The sequence below is a fragment of the Eucalyptus grandis genome, chromosome 8 (assembly GCF_016545825.1).
Source record: "Eucalyptus grandis isolate ANBG69807.140 chromosome 8, ASM1654582v1, whole genome shotgun sequence".
Taxonomy (NCBI): domain Eukaryota; kingdom Viridiplantae; phylum Streptophyta; class Magnoliopsida; order Myrtales; family Myrtaceae; genus Eucalyptus; species Eucalyptus grandis.
Window position 1 is genome coordinate 30,140,578 of NC_052619.1, and position 22,428 is coordinate 30,163,005.

At 38.9% G+C, this 22,428-nt stretch overlaps 3 protein-coding genes across 10 annotated transcripts in view; 2 read left to right on the forward strand and 1 right to left on the reverse strand.

Annotated features, from left to right (window-relative positions):
- Positions 1 to 1,204: 1,204 nt before the first annotated feature.
- LOC104414048 (lysosomal Pro-X carboxypeptidase) lies at positions 1,205 to 6,999 on the forward strand. Its single transcript, XM_010025044.3, has 10 exons — positions 1,205 to 1,709; positions 1,991 to 2,177; positions 2,423 to 2,556; positions 2,648 to 2,760; positions 2,896 to 3,019; positions 3,739 to 3,888; positions 4,018 to 4,173; positions 5,127 to 5,206; positions 5,287 to 5,336; positions 6,566 to 6,999. Exons 1-10 carry the CDS (start codon positions 1,293 to 1,295, stop codon positions 6,736 to 6,738), a joined length of 1,584 nt encoding a protein of 527 aa, XP_010023346.2. The 5' UTR covers positions 1,205 to 1,292; the 3' UTR covers positions 6,739 to 6,999.
- Positions 7,000 to 13,564: 6,565 nt separating this feature from the next.
- On the forward strand, positions 13,565 to 17,237 carry LOC104414049 (pentatricopeptide repeat-containing protein At3g49730). Of its 2 annotated transcripts, XR_005545227.1 has the most exons (3): positions 13,565 to 13,925; positions 14,223 to 16,438; positions 17,003 to 17,237. XR_005545227.1 is itself a non-coding variant. In XM_010025045.3 (2 exons), the coding sequence occupies exon 2, from the start codon at positions 14,311 to 14,313 to the stop codon at positions 16,336 to 16,338; it is 2,028 nt and encodes a 675-aa protein (XP_010023347.2). In that variant the 5' UTR covers positions 13,565 to 13,925; positions 14,223 to 14,310; the 3' UTR covers positions 16,339 to 16,491. The 2 variants fall into 2 exon arrangements, 1 of the variants encoding a protein (XP_010023347.2); XM_010025045.3 differs by lacking the exon at positions 17,003 to 17,237 and having other exon boundaries at positions 14,223 to 16,491.
- A 590-nt stretch (positions 17,238 to 17,827) lies between these two features.
- LOC104414051 overlaps positions 17,828 to 22,428 on the reverse strand; it is a 34,480-nt gene continuing 29,879 nt past the window's right edge. For 3 of the 7 annotated variants that reach the window (XM_039298920.1, XM_039298921.1, XM_039298922.1), the window contains 4 exons: positions 20,938 to 20,979; positions 19,578 to 19,717; positions 18,424 to 18,525; positions 17,828 to 18,305 (listed from right to left, as the gene is read on the reverse strand). In XM_039298920.1, the coding sequence (XP_039154854.1) occupies positions 18,177 to 18,305; positions 18,424 to 18,525; positions 19,578 to 19,717; positions 20,938 to 20,979 (413 nt within the window). In that variant the 3' untranslated portion in view covers positions 17,828 to 18,176. Of the gene's footprint in view, positions 18,306 to 18,423; positions 18,526 to 19,577; positions 19,718 to 20,937; positions 20,980 to 21,425; positions 21,567 to 21,664; positions 21,733 to 22,075; positions 22,151 to 22,288; positions 22,360 to 22,428 lie in introns of those variants that run through there. The other 4 variants (XM_039298918.1, XM_010025048.3, XR_005545253.1 and 1 more) reach the window with 4 other exon arrangements.

The following is a 22,428-nucleotide window of genomic DNA, read 5'->3' on the forward strand; positions in this document are numbered from 1 at the left end:
AGGGGAGAAAGGGAGAGGTGAGTGAGCGACAGATTCGACAGGAGAAGTCGGCTCAAGCTTGTTTGCCATTTTTCCTCAAATTGACAAACTGGGGCTAATTTAGGGCATAGAAACAAATCGAACACTGAAATCATGTTTTCCTTCATGCTATGACCCAGGACTAGATGATAATTATTGATGTCCTCGACCGTGAGCCCCATTTTTTGAAAAAAATCAACTCGCTTATTCATGACCTTGATTGTGACCGAAAGCTCCAACCAGTCGAACTCATAAGGGATAATCCCAATCCCGTGAAGGAACTCGTAAATCCTAGCGCGATTTTCCGTCCTTGCACTCTTTATCTCTTCCAAGATGGGATGATTGTAGAGGGATGAGGAGGAATCCCTATCCATCTAGCCTAGTCATTGCTCGGCCTCATCGTCGCATCATTTGACCTCGAGGACGAATTTCGCTCCGAGGCGGAGGCGTGGAGTCGTGAGATTTGCAAGATTTGATGGTCGTAGCGTCTTGGCAAAGGGAGGTTCGATCGCCATGAGGAGCTCGAGAAAGAAAGAGAGAAAGAAAGAAGAGATTTTCTCTAATACGATGTCATTTTTTGATTAAATGCACCTCATCGTCCATGTGGACTTTCTTTTTTAATTAAAAGGCTAGCTAGGTGATAGCATTTAATTAAAAAAAGCCATGCAGTATATTTGAACGGAATTTGTCGCTGAATACACTTAAATGATCATTTTTTTTATCCAATTTCTCATTTAAATGAGTTAATAAACTTTTGATGTTAAAATAAATATCGTATTAAACTTTTGATACATACCTTAAATTCATTTAGTAAAATGTTGACATGCTCGATTACTGAAGTATTTCCTTCTTCCCAATTTGATCCAAATCAAACCATGAGTGTTATCCATATTCTTTTATAGAAAACTCACAATAAAAATACATTTGGTAGCTATGATATTTTTTTTTTTTATTTTAAAAATTTACTATTTTATATTTGGCTCACATCTAAAGCATGATAAAACTGGCTATAACACGGACATGACTCAAATAAAAACATCCAATGGGGATATGTGAGATGAAACTTCGATAATTTCATACGTATGCAGATTAGATTTCTTCCAAAATAGGAAATACCCAAAGTCGTCAAAATTAAGAAACCAAAACCCGATTAAAATCAGGAGCATCATCCAAATCAAAACTTGATCGGATTTCCTGCTCCCATTGCCACATATTTAAACATCCACAAATGCAGAACGAAGCCACCTGAAGACAACGAACGAAGTGCGCAGAAGATGGCGAAACCCGCCATCGCCGCGTTATCATTCTCCATCGTCCTCCTCTCCATCCTCGCTCAGCAATCCTCATCTTCCCCGTCCTTCAAACCCATCTCCTCCCGCGGCGCCCCGAGGTTCCTCGGCAGATTCTCGACCTCCAAACCCCACCACCGCGACCGGCGGTCGGATCAGCTTCTTGGGTACCGATACGAGACGCGGTACTTCGAGCAGCAGCTCGACCACTTCAGCTTCGCGGAGCTGCCGACGTTCAGGCAGCGGTACCTCATCAGCTCGGAGCACTGGGTCGGGCCCGATCGGCTCGGACCCATCTTCTTGTACTGCGGGAATGAAGGCGACATCGAGTGGTTCGCTGCCAACTCGGGCTTCGTGTGGGAGATCGCCCCGAGCTTCGGTGCCATGGTGGTTTTCCCCGAAGTAGGTGCTCTCGTCGAATTCGTGTTTCTGTTTGGTGTTGGAAAATTTTCGAAATTTAGACCGTAAAGATCCATGCTGAGAACGTTTCGAGAAAACTCGAACATCTTGGTATAAGATAATTTCTCTAATTTCCTCAAATTCTTTGTGAATTTTGAAAATTCGGAAGCTTGCACGAAACCCAAATGCATCCCTACCTCTACAAACATGGGTTATTGTCGGCTGGTTTTTATAGGAGTTTGACTAATAGTTACCCTCATCTTGGTTGATTGATTGATTCATAGCATCGGTATTATGGTGAGTCAATGCCATATGGGAGTCAAGAGGAAGCGTACAAGAATGCCGCTTCCTTGTCTTATCTTACGGCGGAGCAAGCGCTCGCTGATTTCGCGGTGTTGATCACAGACTTGAAGCGAAACTTGTCTGCTGAGGCTTGCCCTGTTGTTCTTTTTGGTGGTTCATACGGTGGAAGTAAGTAAAGCCCTTTGAACTACGTTTTGAACTCTACATTTTTTTCTCCTGTCTACTGTGTTTCTCTATGCATAGATTGGTCAAAATAGTTTTCCTAGAGAATTTTGATGCATCGGTCATCTTCTTGAACATTTTAAAATTTTTTTTATTGGGCAGAAAATTTCAGTTTTTGATGTATAAGAATTTTTTTTTTCCTTGTTCCCCTTTGAGGTTCATTGAATATTTTGCATGGTAATCTTTCACAGTGTTAGCAGCATGGATGAGGTTAAAGTATCCGCATATTGCCATAGGCGCACTTGCTTCTTCAGCTCCGATTCTTCAGTTCGAAGATATTGTGCCACCAGAAACGTTCTACGACATTGTCTCCAATGATTTTAAAGTGTGTGGTCAATTTTAACCATTCTTCTCTTGTTGAAGTGAACATACTTATGTGCATCCATGTCATCTTATTTTTCAACTGAAAACTGCAGCGTGAAAGTACTAGCTGCTTTAACACCATTAAAGCATCCTGGAATGCATTGATATCCGAAGGCCAGAAGGAGAATGGTCTTTCAAAACTGACAAAAATGTTCCGGCTATGTCGGTAAAGTAAACAAAGACAATGATCCTTCAGTCAATTTGTTGCCCACCTGATTGAGCTTACATGGGCCTCTAATGCTTAATGTCATTATCTTCTCCTTGGTGCAACCTAAATTAATTGAAGTCTGAATGTTGGTAGGGAGTTAAAGAATACAGAAGAGCTGGCCAATTGGCTGGATTCCGCTTACTCCTTTTTGGCAATGGTTGACTATCCATATCCTTCTGAATTTCTTATGCCTCTACCTGGATACCCAATAAGAGAGGTTAGTCAAGATTCTGATGTAACTTCATCATCAAATGAAACCTTGGTCCCATATGACACTGCTTCTTTTTATCTGAACTAGTACTATAACAAGATGCCATCTTTTCTTTTTTTTCCTTCCCTATTTTCTGCATTTCTTGAGATGCATCATAATAGTAGCAGAGAGAATTTGGTGGTCATTACATCTTAAGGAAATGATTCTCTAATTAATTTGTTTTTGAATGCCCTATTTCAAGGCTGCTCTTTTTTTTTTTTTTTAATTCCCTTTTTTAGCTTGCTTTCCAATATAGATTTTATGTCAAAACTATACTCTGCACAAAAGATACCAGTAAGACTTGAAATAACACGTGTTGAGTTAGGAGATGCAGAAACAGATTTAGCCAACTGAAAAAAAAATAACAGGCTGAAATCAACACCATCCACTTCAAAACTGTAATTCCCCCATTAAGTTAAAAAAGGATGTTCCAATTTACTGAACTTGCTCACAAGCTTTTTCATACTGTATATATACATCCAACACTCTGTGCGGTATAGCTACATCCTACATGCTCCATTTTCTGGATTCTTTTCAGCTGAGTCCTGTTATCCTACAACTTTAAGTGTCGGGTGAGCTGGACATCTCATCACTTAGTGTCCACATAATATAGCATATCCAGAACAATGTTTTAGACATATCTGCTGAGCATATTTGGACGCACGTTATGTCCTTCATTTTACTAGGTCTGCAGAAAGATTGATGGTTGTCCAGATGGGACTAGCATTCTGGAACGTGTATTTGAAGGTGTTAGTGTCTATTACAATTACACCGGAGAAGTTGATTGCTTTGAATTGGATGATGATCCTCATGGAATGGATGGCTGGAACTGGCAGGTCTAAAACTGTTATTCCTATTCTTTATTAAATGTTCCCCTAAAGTTAAAATATGAAAGGTTTTGCCTCTGGAAAAGAAAATGACCTAGTGATGTTAGTGCATTTCGTTTGATCTATTGTGGTGTACAGGCATGCACAGAGATGGTTATGCCCATGTCTAGTAGCCCAGATGCAAGCATGTTTCCTACATACGATTTTAATTTTTCTGCTTTCCAAGAGGAGTGCTGGACCGATTTCAAAGTCATTCCAAGACCAACATGGATAACAACTCATTTTGGTGGGAAAGTAAGACACCATTTATCTTAAAGTTTTACATCATGACAAACTTGCATGTGTAACTTCTTGGGCCATTTTCCATTGGGTTCTGTGTCCTCTTTAGCATTTCTTATGCACTATGGCATTCCCATTAATTGTGTGTCTGGACCATGTTCTATCCAGTTCTGTGTCTGCTTTAGCATTTCTTATGCGGCATGACATTCCCATTGATTGTCTATCCTGTCCCAATCTCTCTGTTCAGTGCTTCTTTATTTGGTTTATAAGCTGAAGCTGAAGTTGTCTTACGATGATAGCAAGAGAAATCCAATTTAGTTACATACAATTAAGAGGAAGCTGGAAGAGGCTGCTTAAGATTTTAATCTGCCTAGGCCATTAAGAGACATGATGAGTATCATCCTTCTCACCATCCAAGTGCATGGATCTCCTAGGTAAATTCATTGAGTGGTAGTAGTGGAGGCATGTTGTGCGGTGAGCCTCATTAGGATCCTAAATCTGATGCCAAAGTTTAATCCAAAAAGTGGAAACTCATGTTTTCTTTCGGGTGTGTTTGCATTTCATTTTTATTTATTTATTATTTTAGAATAAAAAAGGGGGTTGGTGTTTTGGGGAGGGGGCTGTGAATTGGCTTAGTGTGTGCGCCTTGGCTAGATGCTGCTTCGCTTGCTCCCCTACGATGTGAAGTCTTTTAAGTAAATACCAATTATTAGTAACCTATTGTAATTAATAGCAAAATTGCAGCAGCTTTGATTTTCTGGGATTATTTCCTTGTAATTGTGGGCGTGATCAAGTTAATCACTCTACATAAGTTCTATGGTGATTGGAGTGTTCGGGGCCTTAAAGTTACAGAAATATTCTTAGGTTGCACTTCAATGATATTTACATATGATTGTGGCACGATTGCTAATGTAGTCAATAGATCATTCACCTTGACCCATAACATGAATTTTGGACCAATTTTGAAGGATATCATGACCACTTTGAAGACGTTTGGAAGCAACATCATCTTCTCAAATGGCTTTCTTGATCCTTGGAGTGGTTATAGGTGGGTCTTTTCATATGTTCTGTCAGAGGTGTCTGAAATTTATTATGTAGTATTCTGATTGTGTTGATCATATGCCACAGTGTGACCCAGAATGTATCTGATTCTCTTGTTGCTTTAAACACCCAAGAAGGTATGTTCAACTTGAAGTCTTTACTTTGTGCTTTTCTTTCCTCCATTTTCTTTTCAGTTTTTTTTTTTTTTTTTTTATTATGACATATAGATGGGCAATCCATAAATGATGTTTCTACTGTGAAACACCATGCGTATACCTACTTGCATTGTTTTTCTCCATGTTATACTGTGGGTTTCATTAGGATTGCGACTTCATCTTGTGATATGGACTTCATTTGTTTCATCTGAAGCCTGTTAACTTATAGAGTAAAATGTCCATATGCCTCTTGTTGAGGCCATTTATAATTTGACCCTCCCAGCTCTTTTCATTTTGAAAGGCCCTGTCCCTGTTCTTTTTAAATTTTACAGGTTCCCTTTCTGCAATGTACAAGGATTACTTTTCATAAAAGTTTCCAATTTGAAGGGAAGGGAGTATATTCCTTTCTTAATAATTGAATTTTACTTTTACCTTTATGCAGGTAATTTGACTTCAATCATTTCAAGCAAGTCAGTAGTCTATAGTTTCACTTTGAATCAGCTCATTTTGTTAGGTTTTGACAAATAGATCTTGTTAGTAAGTGCCCCAAGGGCACTAGTTAAGACCCCTAAATGTAGTACTGATGCATATAAAAACACTTCGAAAATTGAACAAGAATATATTTGAAGAGAGCAATATGGTTGTAAAAGAAACTTCTGTGTTACCAAGGCACCATTAATAACCCTTAACAAATGCTAGGGGCACTTTTAATTTTTAATTTTTTTTTATAACTCCCAAAAGAATTTGGCGTTTGTTGTGTTACATTTTTTTCTTTGTGACTGCTGACGTGCTTATGTGATGCAGTGTTGTTAATTTGTTTTCAAATGAGTCACCCAGTGAGTAAAGAGTTATTATCTACTTTATGTCGTGTGTTTCTTTTGACTCTGACTCATTTTTCCCATGGGGGTACGGCAAAAAGTCTCTATGGTTCTCTCCTTTCATTTGACAATTTTTTAATTTAGTCTTATGACGGTATGACTCTGCTTTGGCAATCTGACTTTTGGTTTTCTTTCTCACTGCTCAATATATACTCTTTCCTAGTCCCTTCTAGGAACCAACTTCAGTGTTGTGTATCATGATTCATCTTGTTCAGCTCACCCGAATAAATAGGAGGCCATTGGAGGTTCTGTTGTCGGGCATCTCCGATTGATGGAGCAGCCATCGATGACATTGAGGCAGAGATTAAATCGTTCTTTGCATTTAATCTTCAGGTGCTCATCACATAGATTTGCGTGCTGCAACGGCGGAGGATCCAGACTGGCTGGTAGAACAAAGAGCGGCTGAGATCAAGCTGATGAAGAAGTGGTTGAGCGACTATTACCAGGCGAAGGGAGCTACTTTGCTATCTAATGTGGAAACAGGTGACAGAGCTGAATCCATGTAAACATATCCACAGTCCTCCCTTTATGTAGTAAAATGCGCAAAAGGCTACATCGATGTAAATATGTCCGCAGACTAAATTGAGATGATCTCGTAATAACCACGGGTGGTGGTTGCTTGTATGGGTATTGTAAAGAAAAGGCTAGACTGAATATTGGTAATGATGTCGGTTCCATCATTATACAGTGGTTTTTACTAAGGAATTCGGAATCTGGAGTTCTACCAAGAAATGAAAAAGTCTAGATCAATAATTGTAGGGAATTAAGAATCGGACTCTGCTTTTCTAGCTCATTTCCTCCCTCTTGGATTTGGTCAAAAACGAAGGCTCTGTTCGTTCGTTCGTTCGTCTCGAAAAATAATTTCTGGAAAAACATTTTCAGATTTTTTTAGGCGTTTGTTTACTTGAAAATGAATTTCTTGGGAAAATGTTTTCCATCAAAGAAAAAAAAATTTCTAAAGTAAGGGGAAAAATGTTTTCCACTTTTGAAAAGTGAAAAACATTTATCTTTTTATCTCACACCTCTACAAATCTTCACTTCTTCCACCCCTTTCTTCTTTTTCTTTTCTTTTTTCATTCAAATTATTTTTAATTTTCTTTTTTAATTCGAATTTTTTAATTTCCTTTTTCTTCTTTTTTTCTATTTTTTTCTTTTCTTTGTTTCTCATCTTTTTCTTTCTTGGCTAGTCGTCGGATCAAGTGAACCTCAAACTCATCGATCTCAAATTCGTGCTCGTCGATCTGGCCAGCCTCAAGCTTGACGCTCACGCTGATTAATTTGGTGAGCGGAAAATATTTTCCTTACCGAACACCAGAAAAATATTGTTTTTTTCTTGGAAAATGAATTCTGGAAAAAATATTTTTCGAAAATAGCACATTTTCCACAAAACGAACGGACCCGAAATGACGAAACTCTTTCATAAGGATGAGAAATGAAATTTTGTGGAAAGTTCCATCGATGATTTTTTTTTTGTGATATACAAGAAGCAAGGCAATTAACACCGGGAAGGTCAGATGTATTTTTCGAATGTGTAACTGTGGACTTGGTCTGCAAATAGAAGAAGCCTTGGTCCGATACCGTAACATTAATCATGGTTTCACTTAGCGCGATTGCGTGAGGCGTAGGGTCAACTCTTTGTGGCGATGCTATATTATTTGTCGTTTGAAAAGGAAGACAAAACATCAGGCAATTGTAAAGCTTGATATGCAGAAAGCATATGACCGCATAGAATGGGACTTCGTGAGGGATCTAATGCTGCATATGGGATTCGATGCCAAATGGGTCTCCCTAATTATGCAATGCATAACAACGGTTACTTTCAGCTTAAAGATCAATGGTGAACCAACCTCTTTCTTCCATCCATCGAGGGGTCTCAGACAAGGCGATCCCCTCTCACCCTATATCTTCATCCTGATATCCAATGTCTTAACCTGGATGTTGAAGAAAGCATTAGCAGAAGGTACACTCAAAGGAATACAGGTAAATAAACATTGCCCTCAGCTTTCACATTTGATGTTTGCCGATGATGTTATATGTTTTCTAGATGGGACTCTTACAGAATGCCAGAACCTTGCCCTCATATTAACCCAATACTGCTATGCAACGGGACAATCAGTAAATTTGAATAAATCAGGGGTTTATTTTAGTGGACATTGCCCAGAAATTTTGAAACACAACCTGGCCACACAATTGCGAGTCCCATACTAAAGAAAACAGGTCAATACTTGGGCATACCTGCGAGTGGGGACAATCCAAAAATCGATGTTTTCGTGGATCTGGATAGAGTAAACTCCAAGTTAGCGGGATGGAAAGAAAAAATGCTTACAAAGGCTGGTAAGGAAGTGCTAATAAAGAGTGTGGTGCAATCCCTACCTACCTATGCCATGTCCATATTTCAGCTGCCTGTTTCGATTTGCCGAGCTATAGAGCAATGGATTGCGTCTTTTTGGTGGCAGAACGGTGATGCGAAAAGAGGCCTGCATTGGAAAAGCGGGAAATGTTAAAAACTAGAAAAGATGCGGGCGGCATGGGCTTTAAGGATTTGATTACCTTCAATCGAGCCATGCTAGGTAAACGAGCTGGCGTCTAGTTTCCTCTCCTTCAGATCTATGGTGCGGAATGATTAAAGGGATTTATTTCCCTCATGGAGATCTATGGAACGCGTCCAAGGGCAATCGACCATCTTGGGGCTGGCGCAGCTTGTGCTTAGCGAGAGATACCATCAAAAGCAATGTTAAATGGTCAGTAGGGGATGGGAAATCAATTCACATAAGAGAAGACAGGTGGCTATCACAAGGCATAATAGGTGGAACAGCAAACCACACAGAGCCTAAACTTGTGTCTGAACTGATCAATCCAGAATCCAGAGAATGGAAAAAGCAACTAATTGACAATCATTATGAAGAACAAATTGCAAATGAAATTGTAGCAATTCCCCTACATCGGCAACCAATGCAAGACACACTAATATGGACGGGCGGTGGTTACGACAATATTCTGTCAAGAGCGGATATAATGAAGCAAGAAAAATCACTAGCCACACAGATCAGAACCGGCCATCATGTTCCTTTCAACCGCCACGAACCTTGTGGACACAAATTTGGAGTCTTGATGTGCCTCCAAAGGTTCGCTTCTTCATCTGGAGCCTATGCCAAAACGCCCTCCCGACGAAGGAAAACCTATATAGAAGAAAAATTGTAAGCGACCCACGATGCCCGGTGTGCAGTTCGAGTATGGAAACTACAGAGCACTTGCTATTTCTTTGTAAATGGACAAAGCGAGTATGGCAAGACCCGATTTTTGAGCAGATCAGGCCAAACAACAACATCAATCGCACGGATCAGTGGCTTCTAACAGCTTTCCGAAGAGATCAGAACTTACCCGCTCGTGAACTCATTAGTCGATCCTGTGGAACATCTGGAAGGCGAGAAACAACCGGATCTTCCGAGCAAAGGAACCCCAACCAGCAGATCTGCTGTTAATAGCAAAGGAACAACAGTACACGCTCAACACGGGTAGATCGACAAAAGGCGAGCAAGATCTCAATCAAAACTCACCCGCGCACTGGAGGCCTCCGGAAGGGCAAAACCTGAAGTTGAATGTAGATGCGTCGTGGAGACCCGGAGATTTCCTCTGCTCTTCGCCGGTATAGCACGAGATGCGGCGGTAGGGTGCTCGGCGGCCGCGGCAACAGCTAGGGTTTCCTCGGCGGAGGCGAAGCGAAGCTCAAGCAATTCTTCACGGGATTTCGTTTCTGCACGAACTCAAGCCGAACCACGTGCGAGATCTTGGAAGTCCAACCGAAGCTACTTCATAGAAAGCGGCGTTGTTCTGCTGCAGGTAGAAATGGTCATGGGCTGGGCCGCACATACATGGGACCTTAAAGAAATTGTTCACAGGTGTAAGCATGGGCTTCAACGGGACAATGACTTCACGGTGATTTATAGCCCACGAGAAACTAATGCAGCAGCGGATTGGATTGCTCGACACCATCGACAAAACACCCTCCCACGTAATGGGTGTCTTCCCCCTCTCCCCCTATGGAATATATTATGCGCAGATCTTTCCCCTTCTGTGGTTTGTAAGACTTCTCTTAATTAAGTAATAGTCACTTCTATTTTGACCAAAAAAAAAAAAACGTGGCGTTGCACCTTTCAGGCTCCAAGCTGTCTGAATTAACCGGATATGGAGTCGAAATGAGCACAATTTCTTCATAACTAAGGCAATTTTATTGGCAAAGAAGCCCCAATCTCACTCTTTGGTGCCGTTTGGTTACTTGGAATGAGGTGAAACGGAGAAAGAAATTGGGAATGAAAATCACTGCCCTGCTGCATTTCATTAGCACGAGGGAGCTGAGGAATGAGTGATAATCAATGGGAAGGAAGCTTTATTAAGAACGGAAGTAGACATAAGGATCAGCAACCATGTCTTGGATTTGGTTACTTTTGTGTCGTGAAAACTGAGGATGACAGATGATGTGGCAAATAAAATTGAGGATAAACTTTGGCAATTGTCCCTTTGTTTCTTGAAAATTACAACCCATAAAACTTTACGAATAATGCAACTACGCAATATCCATTTGAATGTTCGCTTGTTATAGTCATTAACGCGTTATTTTTTCCTCTGTTAGCGTGTGCAATGTATATGAACTTTGAGGGACAAAAGTATACATTCATCCCACGCTCTTCTTTAGTTGAAAAACTGATATAAATGATAATATCATAGGATCGCAGTGTTTTTACTTCTTATGTGGCTTAAACACGTACTTTTACATGTATTGATCATATTACCCATTGCTTTTTTCTCCTTTAAGCGTTGTACCCTACATAGTCAAATGTAGGGCCCTTGTAGGGTCCTTTTTTGAATTTGTTTCTTCATTTTCTTTCACTTTCCTTCTTGCTCTCGCTTAAGTTGAAGCATATTGCCGGTGCTTTTTCATCTTCCACCTCTGATACCTCCATGCACACCAATAATGGGTGGTCTCACAGAGCCTCACGGGCTTCCTCTCTACCTCACCATCACCCCTTGAAAACCTTTGGCGTGTCTAGCAAAATCACCCTATGCAAGCACAAGCTTCTTTGAGATGTAATTCTCTACGGCATACTTTGATTCTAGCGATGATTTCTGAAAATTAAACGAAATGATTGAGGCGCTTGAGCCAATGAGCAAAGATTTGAATGTAAAGAGGATAACTCTTATGCATCTACAACTGGCTATCTAAGAGGATAAAGAGCTTGACATTCTTATCAAGGAATCATCGTGGGTAGGAGTGATCATGATCCAAGTTGGGCTGGTCCAACACTTAATCTAGAGATCAACTTGCACAATATTAGTCCCCAATTTTTGGGACCAAGGACTAACTCGATTGAGGCGGGGACCAAGGATCGGACCAACCCTATGGGTTTGGTCCAATTTTAGGATTAATCCGGGACTAACCGATAATTATTTTGTTTCATTTTTTGTATTCTCAAAAAAGACGAACCTATTATTTCAAATTACAAATCCATCAACATGGACGAGTCACGAGATGAGAGCGAATCGTGATGCATGCGAACAGAGGTAAGCTACAAGATGAGTAGTGAACAACGAGCGTTGCTCACAAGCAAATAGGGTTATTAATTAAGGTTTTGTTTCCTTCAATTATTCGGAGACGAGCAAGGCCAGAGAAGAGAGGCAAGCGGCAAGCCGCGTGAGCGTCGAGTGGCGAGTGAGGTGAGTGTCAAGTGTGGTTAGCGTTGCGTGGCTGAGCGGGCGAGATTGCTCACGAGCAAAAAGTTGTTTCTTTCAAGTAAAAATTGAAGAGGATAAAGAAGAAAGAAGAGGATAAAAAGGAAAGGAGAACAAGAGTACTAAGAAGGAGGGCACTGTTTGATGCCATTTAATGCCATTTAACATCGTTTAAGTTAGAGTAACACTATCTAAGTTAGGGATCGCTCTTTAGAATCGATTTTTAACATATCATAAATAATATATCTAAAATATATTATATATAAATATAATATATGATGCATATAATCGGGGTTGGTTTGAGTTGAATCAACCTAAGCTCCCAAAATCGATGATCAATTCACACGGTGTTGATCAAGAGATTTCAGGATAAAAATTGATCCTCTCGAGAACTTGACCAGAATTTGCAAGGTTGGGCTGACTAAGGGTTGGTCCAAGGTTGACCCTAGATTGATGCTCACCCTCAATCATAAAAGAAGGCGACATCATTAGATCGAAAAGTTCTTAATCAAGAAAATCACCAAGATGGAAAAGGAAAGTGGAAAAGAAGAAGAAGAAGAAACGAATAAAAAAAATCTCAAATAGGCTTCACTTTTGACTCTTTGTGAGTACAACATGGAAAAAATGAGGGGTAGTATAATCAATATACCATAAAAGGGAGTGTTAAAGTCAAATGAGGAGCGGAAATAAGGCGAGTACGCTATCTATACAAAATAATAAAAAGTTGTTTAATATGACCACTTCTCCAAAACTAAATAAGATATTTTAGGAAAACAGATAAACACAATTTAAATAAATAGGAAAGATGCCTCGACAGCAAAATTGTAAACGTAAAAAATTGGTTTCTCACTAAGTATATATAAATGTTTAATCAACGTGAAAAATCATTGATTAATGAAAATAAAATACATTTTATAAAAGAAAATGATGTCCTCAACTTATAAAAGGAAATGATTTATCACAATGCAAAGTGATATTTCTAAACATTTTATTGATCAATAACTTTTTTCTAAATGAGTCAACTATTTCACATGATTATTTAAATTTTGTAATTTCATCTTTTCTCATTAAATATGGTTGTGTTTGTTTTTTCTTTTTTTGAAATATCATATTGGTACTATTAGTACATCCGTTAAAATCTTGACAATTCTTCTTATCAATATTACTAATGAAATTAGTTTCTCATAAATGAATATATAAGCCAGTTTATTTTTCTCCGGTCTCTTTAATCTTTGCATTTCTTTCTACAGAATTCAAGGGTAAAGAGAGTTCATCTTTGAAAAAAAAAAAGAGATGAAAATTTCTTTTTGACCCGTCAGAAGTCACTTGCATTTCACATATTACCGGAGAATACAGTGAAGGGTTACGCAATAACAAAATGAAAGTTTAAAGGATAATGTGTAACAATTGCAAGTTTATAAGCACCCATATACTACTTTAAATTCTCAAAATTCGAGGGAATTTTGCGCAATTTTCTTTTTTTCACAGACACCCAAAAGGGATATTAAATTCCCCTGGTAGATTCCTCTACTCTTTTCTTTCATAACTTAAAAAAAAAAAAAAAAAAGTTTTGCAGCCTGATAAATGAAAGATTTCAGCACAATGCTTAGGCAAAGTTAAGTGGGTATGTATATATAGACTTATAATGATTAACTTCACTTTCATCCATCTTTTCTTGAACCCAATTCAACCCATGCTTGTGGAACCGTCAGGGTTTTAAGTCCTCAACGTAAGTTCCGACCCAGTCGCTCCTTCGCTTCCATTTCTCCTGCTTTCGTCTCTCTTTCCCGTCGCTCTAATCTGACCCGTGCGGATCAAGAAGAGACACACTCCCTCAGTGGGTCTTGAACAGTATATAATTCGCTGTTCATGGTCCTGTCTCTCTCGTCTTGCAGTTCCATATAGCACTTCACAGCGTGTTGCAATTTCAGTGCCTTTTCAACTTTCTGGTGGTTGTGCATCGTGGGTAAGCGTTATTCTGTTGATTTTCTGGCGCCAAGCTGATCCTGTGGTGTTCAATGTAGTGGTATCGCCATGCACACCACCTGTTTGATGAATGTCTCAGGATACACACGCACACACATACACACACATATTTTTCCCCCCTGAAACCATGTTGAAATACCTAAACACTGTTATTGGTTGTCAAGGCTGGGTTTTTCATTTGGTGACCGAACCTGCTTTATTAGTATATGGTAAACTTAGATTTCTGACGCTAGTCTCAATTCGTTGCTCATGCACTTTTTTTTTTGGTTGGAAGCAGGGTAGATTCTAGAGTGGAAGAATGAGAGGCCAGAGATGATACTGGGATTCGAAGTATTCAATGGCAATAAGAAAAGTCAATAGTGAAAATGCATTCCTTTTCGAGAGCACTTCCTCATTTGTGCAAAAATTGTATTGGACCATCTTCATTGAATGTTCCCTCCATTTATAGCCGGTGGCTTCTTCAGATCCCCAAGTTTAATTCTTCCACACCCTTTACTCATGAACAGTTTCGTTCATCTGAAATTCCGTCACAACCCAGTCCAAATTACAGACCAACCGAACCTGGGAACTGCAACACTTCTCAAGCAGGCTCAAAAGCTGGACCAGGCCCTGTCTACCTTGAAAACATCCATGACAATTGTGCAGATGAAGGAAGGCGTGATGAGTTTGCCACAGATGTGGAAAAGATATATAGGATTCTGAGGAACTTTCATTCTAGAGCTCCCAAAATGGAGCTTGCCTTACAAGAATCTGGAATTATCATGCGGTCAGGATTGACAGAGCGAGTGTTGAACCGCTGTGGTGATGCAGGCAATTTGGGTTACAGCTTCTTTGTGTGGGCTTCAAAGCAGCCGGGTTATAGGCATAGCTATGATGTCTATAAAGCAATGGTTAGGATTTTAGGGAAAATGAGGCATTTCGGTGCTGTCTGGGCTTTACTTGAGGAGATGAGAAAGGAGAACCCTCAGTTGATATCACCAGAGCTGTTCATTATCTTGATGAGGAGGTTTGCGTCATCCAGAATGGTGAAGAAAGCGATAGAAGTCCTGGATGAGATGCCCAAGTATGGCTGTGAGCCAGATGAATATGCATTTGGTTGCTTGTTGGATGCTTTGTGTAAAAATGGTAGTGTAAAAGAAGCAGCTGCTTTGTTCGGAGAAATGAAATATCGGTTCACACCAGGTATTAAGCACTTCACATCACTGCTTTATGGCTGGTGTAGAGAAGGGAAGCTTTTGGAGGCAAAACATGTGTTGGTGCAAATGAGAGAGGCTGGTTTTGAACCAGATATTGTGGTCTACAACAATCTCCTGAGTGGATATGCGCGTGCGCACAAAATGGCAGATGCATACGATCTGTTGAAAGAGATGAAGCGAAAAGGTTGTGAGCCTAACACAGCTTCTTATACTACTCTAATACAAGCTCTATGTTCTCGAGAAAAAATGGAGGAGGCTGCGCGCATGTTGCTTGAGATGCACAGGAGCAACTGCGAGGCAGATGGTGTGACGTACGCTACACTGATTAGTGGCTTTTGCAAATGTGGTAAACTTGATAATGCTTATGAGCTACTGGATAGGATGATACAGCAAGGTCATACCCCATGTGCAACAACTTATTTGCCTATTATGTTGGCTCATGAGAAGAATGAGGAGCTGGAAGAGTGTTTGGAACTCATCGAGGAAATGAAGAAGATCGGTTGTGTTCCCGACATTAGCATCTACAATGTGTTGATCAGGTTAGCATGTAAGCTGGCAGAGATTAAGGAAGGTGTTGAGCTTTGGAATCAAATGGAAACAAGTGGGCTTAGTCCAGGTCTGGACAGTTTTGTTATCATGATTCATGGACTCATGGCACACGGTCATCTAGTTGAAGCATGCGATTATTTTAAAGAGATGGTGGGAAGAGGTCTTTTATCAGCTCCTAATTATGGCACATTGAAAGACTTGCTAAATTCTCTTTTAAGAGCAGAAAAACTTGAAATGGCTAAAGACGTTTGGAATTGCATTGTGACGAAAGGATGTGATCTCAATGTTTATGCCTGGACAATCTGGATTCATGCACTCTTCTCAAATGGGCATGTTAAAGAGGCGTGTTCGTATTGCTTGGACATGATGGATGCAGATGTAATGCCGCAACCAGATACATTTGCTAAGCTCATGCGGGGCCTTAGGAAGCTGTATAACCGACAAATTGCAGCAGAGATAACCGAGAAAGTGAGAAAGATGGCTGCCGATAGACAGATCACTTTTAAGATGTACAAAAGGCGAGGTGAGAGAGACTTGAAAGAAAAAATCAAGGCAAAAGGGGATGGGAGGAAGACGAGGGCTCAGAGACGCCGGCGGGGGCGGCGCCCTGGCCATGCTAAAGCAGATATCTCATCAGGGCTCAGTTGATGGGATCCTGCATGCTAGTGCAGGGTGGGGGAGTGTCAGGAGCTAACATTGTGGAAATTGTTCGATTCGTTACGCTTATTCAGGGTTGTGTACCCGCCAGGTATACCTGTTAATCACATTTAGTTGTGAAATAAAATGAAAATGTTCATTCTATACGTAGAGCATGACTGAATCAACCAGACCTGATATCAGCTCGCAATATTGATTTAAGAGCTTTTGAATAGAGAAAATTTGTTAAAAAAGAAAAATCTCCTGATCATCCTCACAAGGTGTGATACTTGTTATGGTATGATGAATGCTACATAGTTCTTATTCATTCAAGTGTTGGGTTTTGTGACAAATAAAAATGACATATTAAAGTTAAATAAATGGAAGTATCCTTATGGCATCGACAAATTAAAGTTAATCAAGTGAAATTATTTGGGAGAAATAAAGTTGATTCTGATAATCTTGGTATTCATTCGCGCATATTTGAGCGTCCGTTAGAAACAAAATTACAGTTTAGATAGTATGAAAAGGAAAATAAAAATGATGGAATGCAAAAATGGGAGGCATAACGAATAATATCCATGGTAAGGTGACGTGAAGCTCTTGAGTTCTCATAAGAAATTGTATGTGCTTAAAACATTGTAGCCCCTAATGATTGGCTTTTGTTTAATGCCAGACGCCTCAAAGGTTTAGAAACATAGAGACCTACACCCCGAGTTGGGGCTTGGCTGAGACATCGGGAGTTTTCAGCTCAAGAATTAAAGGTCACCATTGAATTCATAATTGCGTGCAAATTGCTATTCATTATGACCGCATATACGACTAAAGCCCAGAATTTAATTGAAGCCCTGAATTTAACTGAATCATAAGGCTTGCACGTTGCTCCACAAGCCTTTCAGGTTGTCAGACCGGGATGTATAGGAAAAAGACGTAGATTTTGGTATTTCAATCTGTCGTGAAATCATGTAAGAACTTATCGATAATGTCTTTTGATAATTCTTTTTTTTTTTTTTGCGAGCAAAATTATCTTACTATTACACAAACCGAACCTAACCCCGCCACTAGTCCTCTGAACAAAGTTTTTCCTGTATTATAAAGATGTTAACGAACATGATAGGATAGTTCCGACCAAAACCAAAAGAAAAAAAACATGATAGGATAGTTGAACGACACAGTATGCCGCATGAACAAATACGTTTGGGAAACCGTAACTATTGATAAAAATTATCATTGAGGTGCCTAGAGAGGGTCACTAAGAAGTGTTGAATCTTGACAACACCTCACCTCAAATCATTTCCATACCATGCTATTCCTAGAGGGTCATTGAATGTGTTCAACAAAACAGTATGCCACGTGAACAAATATGTTCGGGAAATCATAACTACTGGTAAACATTATCATTGAGGTACCCAGAGAGTTTTTCTTATGAACATGTCAAACTAATATAACTATTTAAAAGATCATTGGAGGGTATTTGAATAGACAATATGCTTTAAGAATGTTACAATGACCAACCCAAATTTTCTTTGCCAAACAATACTTCGTTTTATCTTCTACATAACCTGAAAATATCAAATACAACATATGACCCTCACGTTTGCCACCTCTATATAGTCACCGACATCCTTCCTCAGTCGACAAACATGTTATATGGCAACATTATAACATGTTTCTAATTCTCCGGATGATATGGTCAAGGAATGAATGACCCAAACCTGAAAAAATACAAATACAACATAACTTGACCCTCACGTTTGCCACCTCTACATAGTCACCGACATCCTTCCTCAGTCAACAAACATGTTATATGGCAACATTATAACATGTTTCTAATTCTCCGGATAATATCGTCAAGGAATGAATGACCAAGCCCGATGCATGATTTCATCATCAATGAAAGGACGCAGGGACCACATAGTGCAATAGGTTTCTAATTCTCCGGATGATAGCTTCAGATTCAGAGCAGAGACAATCTTTTCCTGCAGTCAGAATCAATGATTTACCACCAGAAATTAGGTACTGATACACACAAAGAAATGTGACAAAGTACATAAAATTATTAACAATTAGTTCAGCAAAAAGCAATGGGCTTGATACCTGCATGACAGAGTCTTGTTTAATCATACTGTAAATAATACCCATCATGGTAGCATAGTCTGTGAGTTCAGGTCTCCCAGAATCAGATGATGCAGTTTCCTCCTGAATGAATAAAAACAAAATCAGAACTTAGGATAGAACAACATGAATGGCCAATTGAAAAAAAAAGAAAAAAATCTGACAGTAGAACAAACGCAAACCCGGTTGCATGGCATTGTCACTCATTACTATATTTACACAAGGTATGCTATGTACACATGATTGTTGCATCCTGAGAAAAAATTCTAAATGAGTTTTTGTCAACTTTATGTATGATTTGAACAACGATTCATTAAATCATGTAACACTTGTACTGTTTCAAACACAAAATCTGATTTTGGACATTTCTAAAGTATGATGAGACCACCAGGACAGATTGCAAATGTAAATCAGTACAATGACGTCAAAAGAAATTAAAAGATGATTCGCAACTTTATGTCAGAGATAATTAGCAAACAAGACATGCCATTTCAAGGACTCAATATCCTGTTGAGCATACTATTTTCCTAGTAAGACAGTTAAAACTGTCCCAATTGTCAATGACAACGGACCCATGCTACTTCCCAAATGAAAAAGGTTTCTTGGTATGCCAAGGCCTTGAGATGAAATGGTTCACCTCAAATGGTTCAACTGAAAAGAACATGTGACCAAATTATAATATTTAGTTGGCTCAAACGTTGACATTTTGGCTTGGTTCTGCTTATGTGTTCGTTCGTTTGATATTGTATTAAAACTAGTTAAATGAGACTCAAATACTAATCCAGCAGCAGGAATATCATGCAACATGTAACTCTTCGACCATCCAGAACAAAAGATTACACACAAATCTTATGTCTGAATACATAACATAAGCTGCAGTTAATTTTAGCAGGAAAAGAGGGTCCTCTCTGTTTGAAAATACACATTGAAATAAATAACTATTAATTTCTGACTTTATACTTCTCAATGAATTAGGTGATACTATTATCGCTCCAAGATGCACATAGAAAATGCAACAAGATATTAGTGCGTCAAGAAAAAGAATGCTGTCCAAAGACCAATGAAATTTTGAATTTCTCACATCAGAGATAGAATATCATTTGGAGCAACAATATAAAAGAAAAATATAAGCCCACCTTGTTAGCAATAGTCACTTCCCTCATCAATCTATCATTAATGTCTTCATCCTGAGATGGTAATAAATACTCATTTGCTGCTTCTACAATCCTGATTACATCCTCTAGAAGACCCTCAAGTTCAATCAGTATAGTTTTTGCTGCAGCAACAAAATTGGAAAGCTGTTCATGTAAGTGACGATTTCCTTTTAATTTCAAGTCTGCAAGGAACTGCATTTTGCTGGCGCTCGAATAAAAAAGAAACAGCAAAATGGTGCAACCCTATCTCTTTCGTCCTCTTCTCCCTCTCTCTCTGTCCTCCCCTAACTTAAAACTATGGTAAAAATCTGGAAAACCAAAAATCCCAAAAGGTGTCATTCTAAAATACACAAAGCACTTGCATCTGCACAATGACAATGACAACGACCACCACCAGTACAACAAACTAAGCCTTACCACATATGTGGGGTCAGATATATGAAACTTTTATGCCATTTTGCTCTGGCTTTCAAGTATTCTATAAGGGTTAGATGCTCCACATGTTTTAAGAGAGAAAACATCAACTTGCAAACTTTCCAGAAATTCATGCAACTTATTTACTGACTAACAGATCAATATATTAAAAACCTTTTAAGCAGCATGCATTAAATTAAAAAATCATTTTGGACAAAGGTTTGGCATTACTTTACAAAAATGGTCATCAATCTGACTCGAGCAATGAAAAACATCAATTAGGAAACTTCATGTTATGCATTTCACTATTAAAACTGTAGTTGGAAAGAGAAACCAAAATAAATGCATGGGGGACTAAACAGGATCTTTTATCAAATTTGATGAATAGGAGATTTAAAAGACTGGTTATAACATAATTAGACCTAAAAAAGGCATTTGAATTATGCCCTCCATTGCAAAAAATACATCTAGAGGAGATCACAGCATCCCAGATTTTGGTCAATCTCAACAGAGAATGACAAAATTTTGTTGTTTTGATCAGATTATGATGTTTATGTTAGAGATTTAAAACTTCAGCTATAATGTAATTACGACATAATCTCAACTGAAACATGCATTTGAGTTATGTCTTGATTGGAAGAAGTACACATACAGAAGATAAGAATATCCTACTTTTTGATCAATCTCCACAAAGTATGGCACATATTCGTTCTCGAAGGAATGCACACTAAACTATATGAAAAGTAACCACAATGAGACATCAGATACCATCCTAAAGATAAAGTTCTTGAGGTGTCTAGAGGCAATTAATGCTAACAAATCCCATAATAAACAAAAATTTAATTATGTACCCAATGGAGAATATGAGCCAATGCATTATTTCTTGCATAAAGGTTTCAATATTGGATTCTATGTAACAAAACATTACCTGTATTCACAAGGCTCTGAAGACCAAGTACACAAGTACGTACTTCTGTATGCACATTAAAAGAAAACAGAAGACAGTCACAGTCAGTTCAGGTGCAAAAATGACACATCAAGTAGGAAATAGTGGCTGCAATAAGATATTCCCCACCCAAGATATATTTACAAATCCTCAAGTCTGTAGACTATGTACTGTTGCTATTTTGACAAAATGCTCTGTCAAAATATAATATCACCAATCAGAGTAAGCACATAATTTTATAAGTCGAAGAGATGCCAAGTATTTAATCAATTAGAGTGTTGACGAAAATTTCAAGCAAAGCAGAAAATGCATCGAATAACTACATCTTCAATACAGCATCCACAAAAATACTATGGGTAACTACTGTCACCACAGGGTATTGGGTGATGGCAGTCTATCTGTTGCGCTGCATACGGTAGTAAACAAACGAGTGCTACGCTATTTCAGGAAATTGAAAGAGTTGTGCCTACACTTTGTCAGATTCAGGGACCCATCATTGGCGTTGATACATCCAGCATTGAAGTATGATGTAAGCCTCTCTGTTTCATTAGCTTTGATAATACTCTTGAGTAAAATTGAACTTCTGTCGAAAGCAGGCCGTCGAACAAGTTCTACAAAAAGATGAAGAGAGAAGCATTGAGGATGCCAGAATGAGATTGATGTTGACATATAAGAAAAGGGAGAAAATAATGAACTCTAGATTTTCAACCTAGCCCTTGTTGAAAGCTGGCAAGAAACCTGCTTCCTGCAGCTGCCACTTCATCAGACTTTGCGACCCTATAAAATGAAATGCTGACCCACATCATCATTTGATCAAGCAAAAGAATACTACCCGCCTTTCGATACATGTCTACGTGAGAAGCATATGGAAATCAGACTTGTATCATTACCGGGACACTATGTGACAAAAGAAAGTTAATGGAAGTAGGATGGTCAATGATGAATAAGTAAAAAATTCTACTATTATATGCATTATTAAACTTTTAGTTGTCATATGGAGTTCCACAAGACACAAGCACAGTGGCAAAATGAAGCAGAAAGGCACATGATGCAGAAAGACTCTTTAAAGGAAAATTTGAATTTGGACATATGCAGGAAAAATCAGTCACCAAGGGGATACCTAGCCATAAAACTTTTGTAAATCAGTAACATCTTCTCCATCTCAGAATCTGATCTCTCATTGTCGGTTCCCATTCTGCATAACAACATACCTCATTAAGCAAAGAATGATCAAATTCAGGGAGCAGATGATTAATTAGTCGCAAAATAAACTCCTTAAAGCAGATTTTTAGGCAATCTGAACTATCAATGTTGGTAACAAGATTGTACACACTCAAGAAGAAGAAGATAAGATCAAATGAAACAGCATAGCCGGAGATGTTCCAGGCCTCACCCTTCTTCTGGGTCTGGTAAAAAGTTAGCAATCTTCTCTCACAGCCAAGCTTACACTTTCTCCTAGGCCTGTCCAATTTA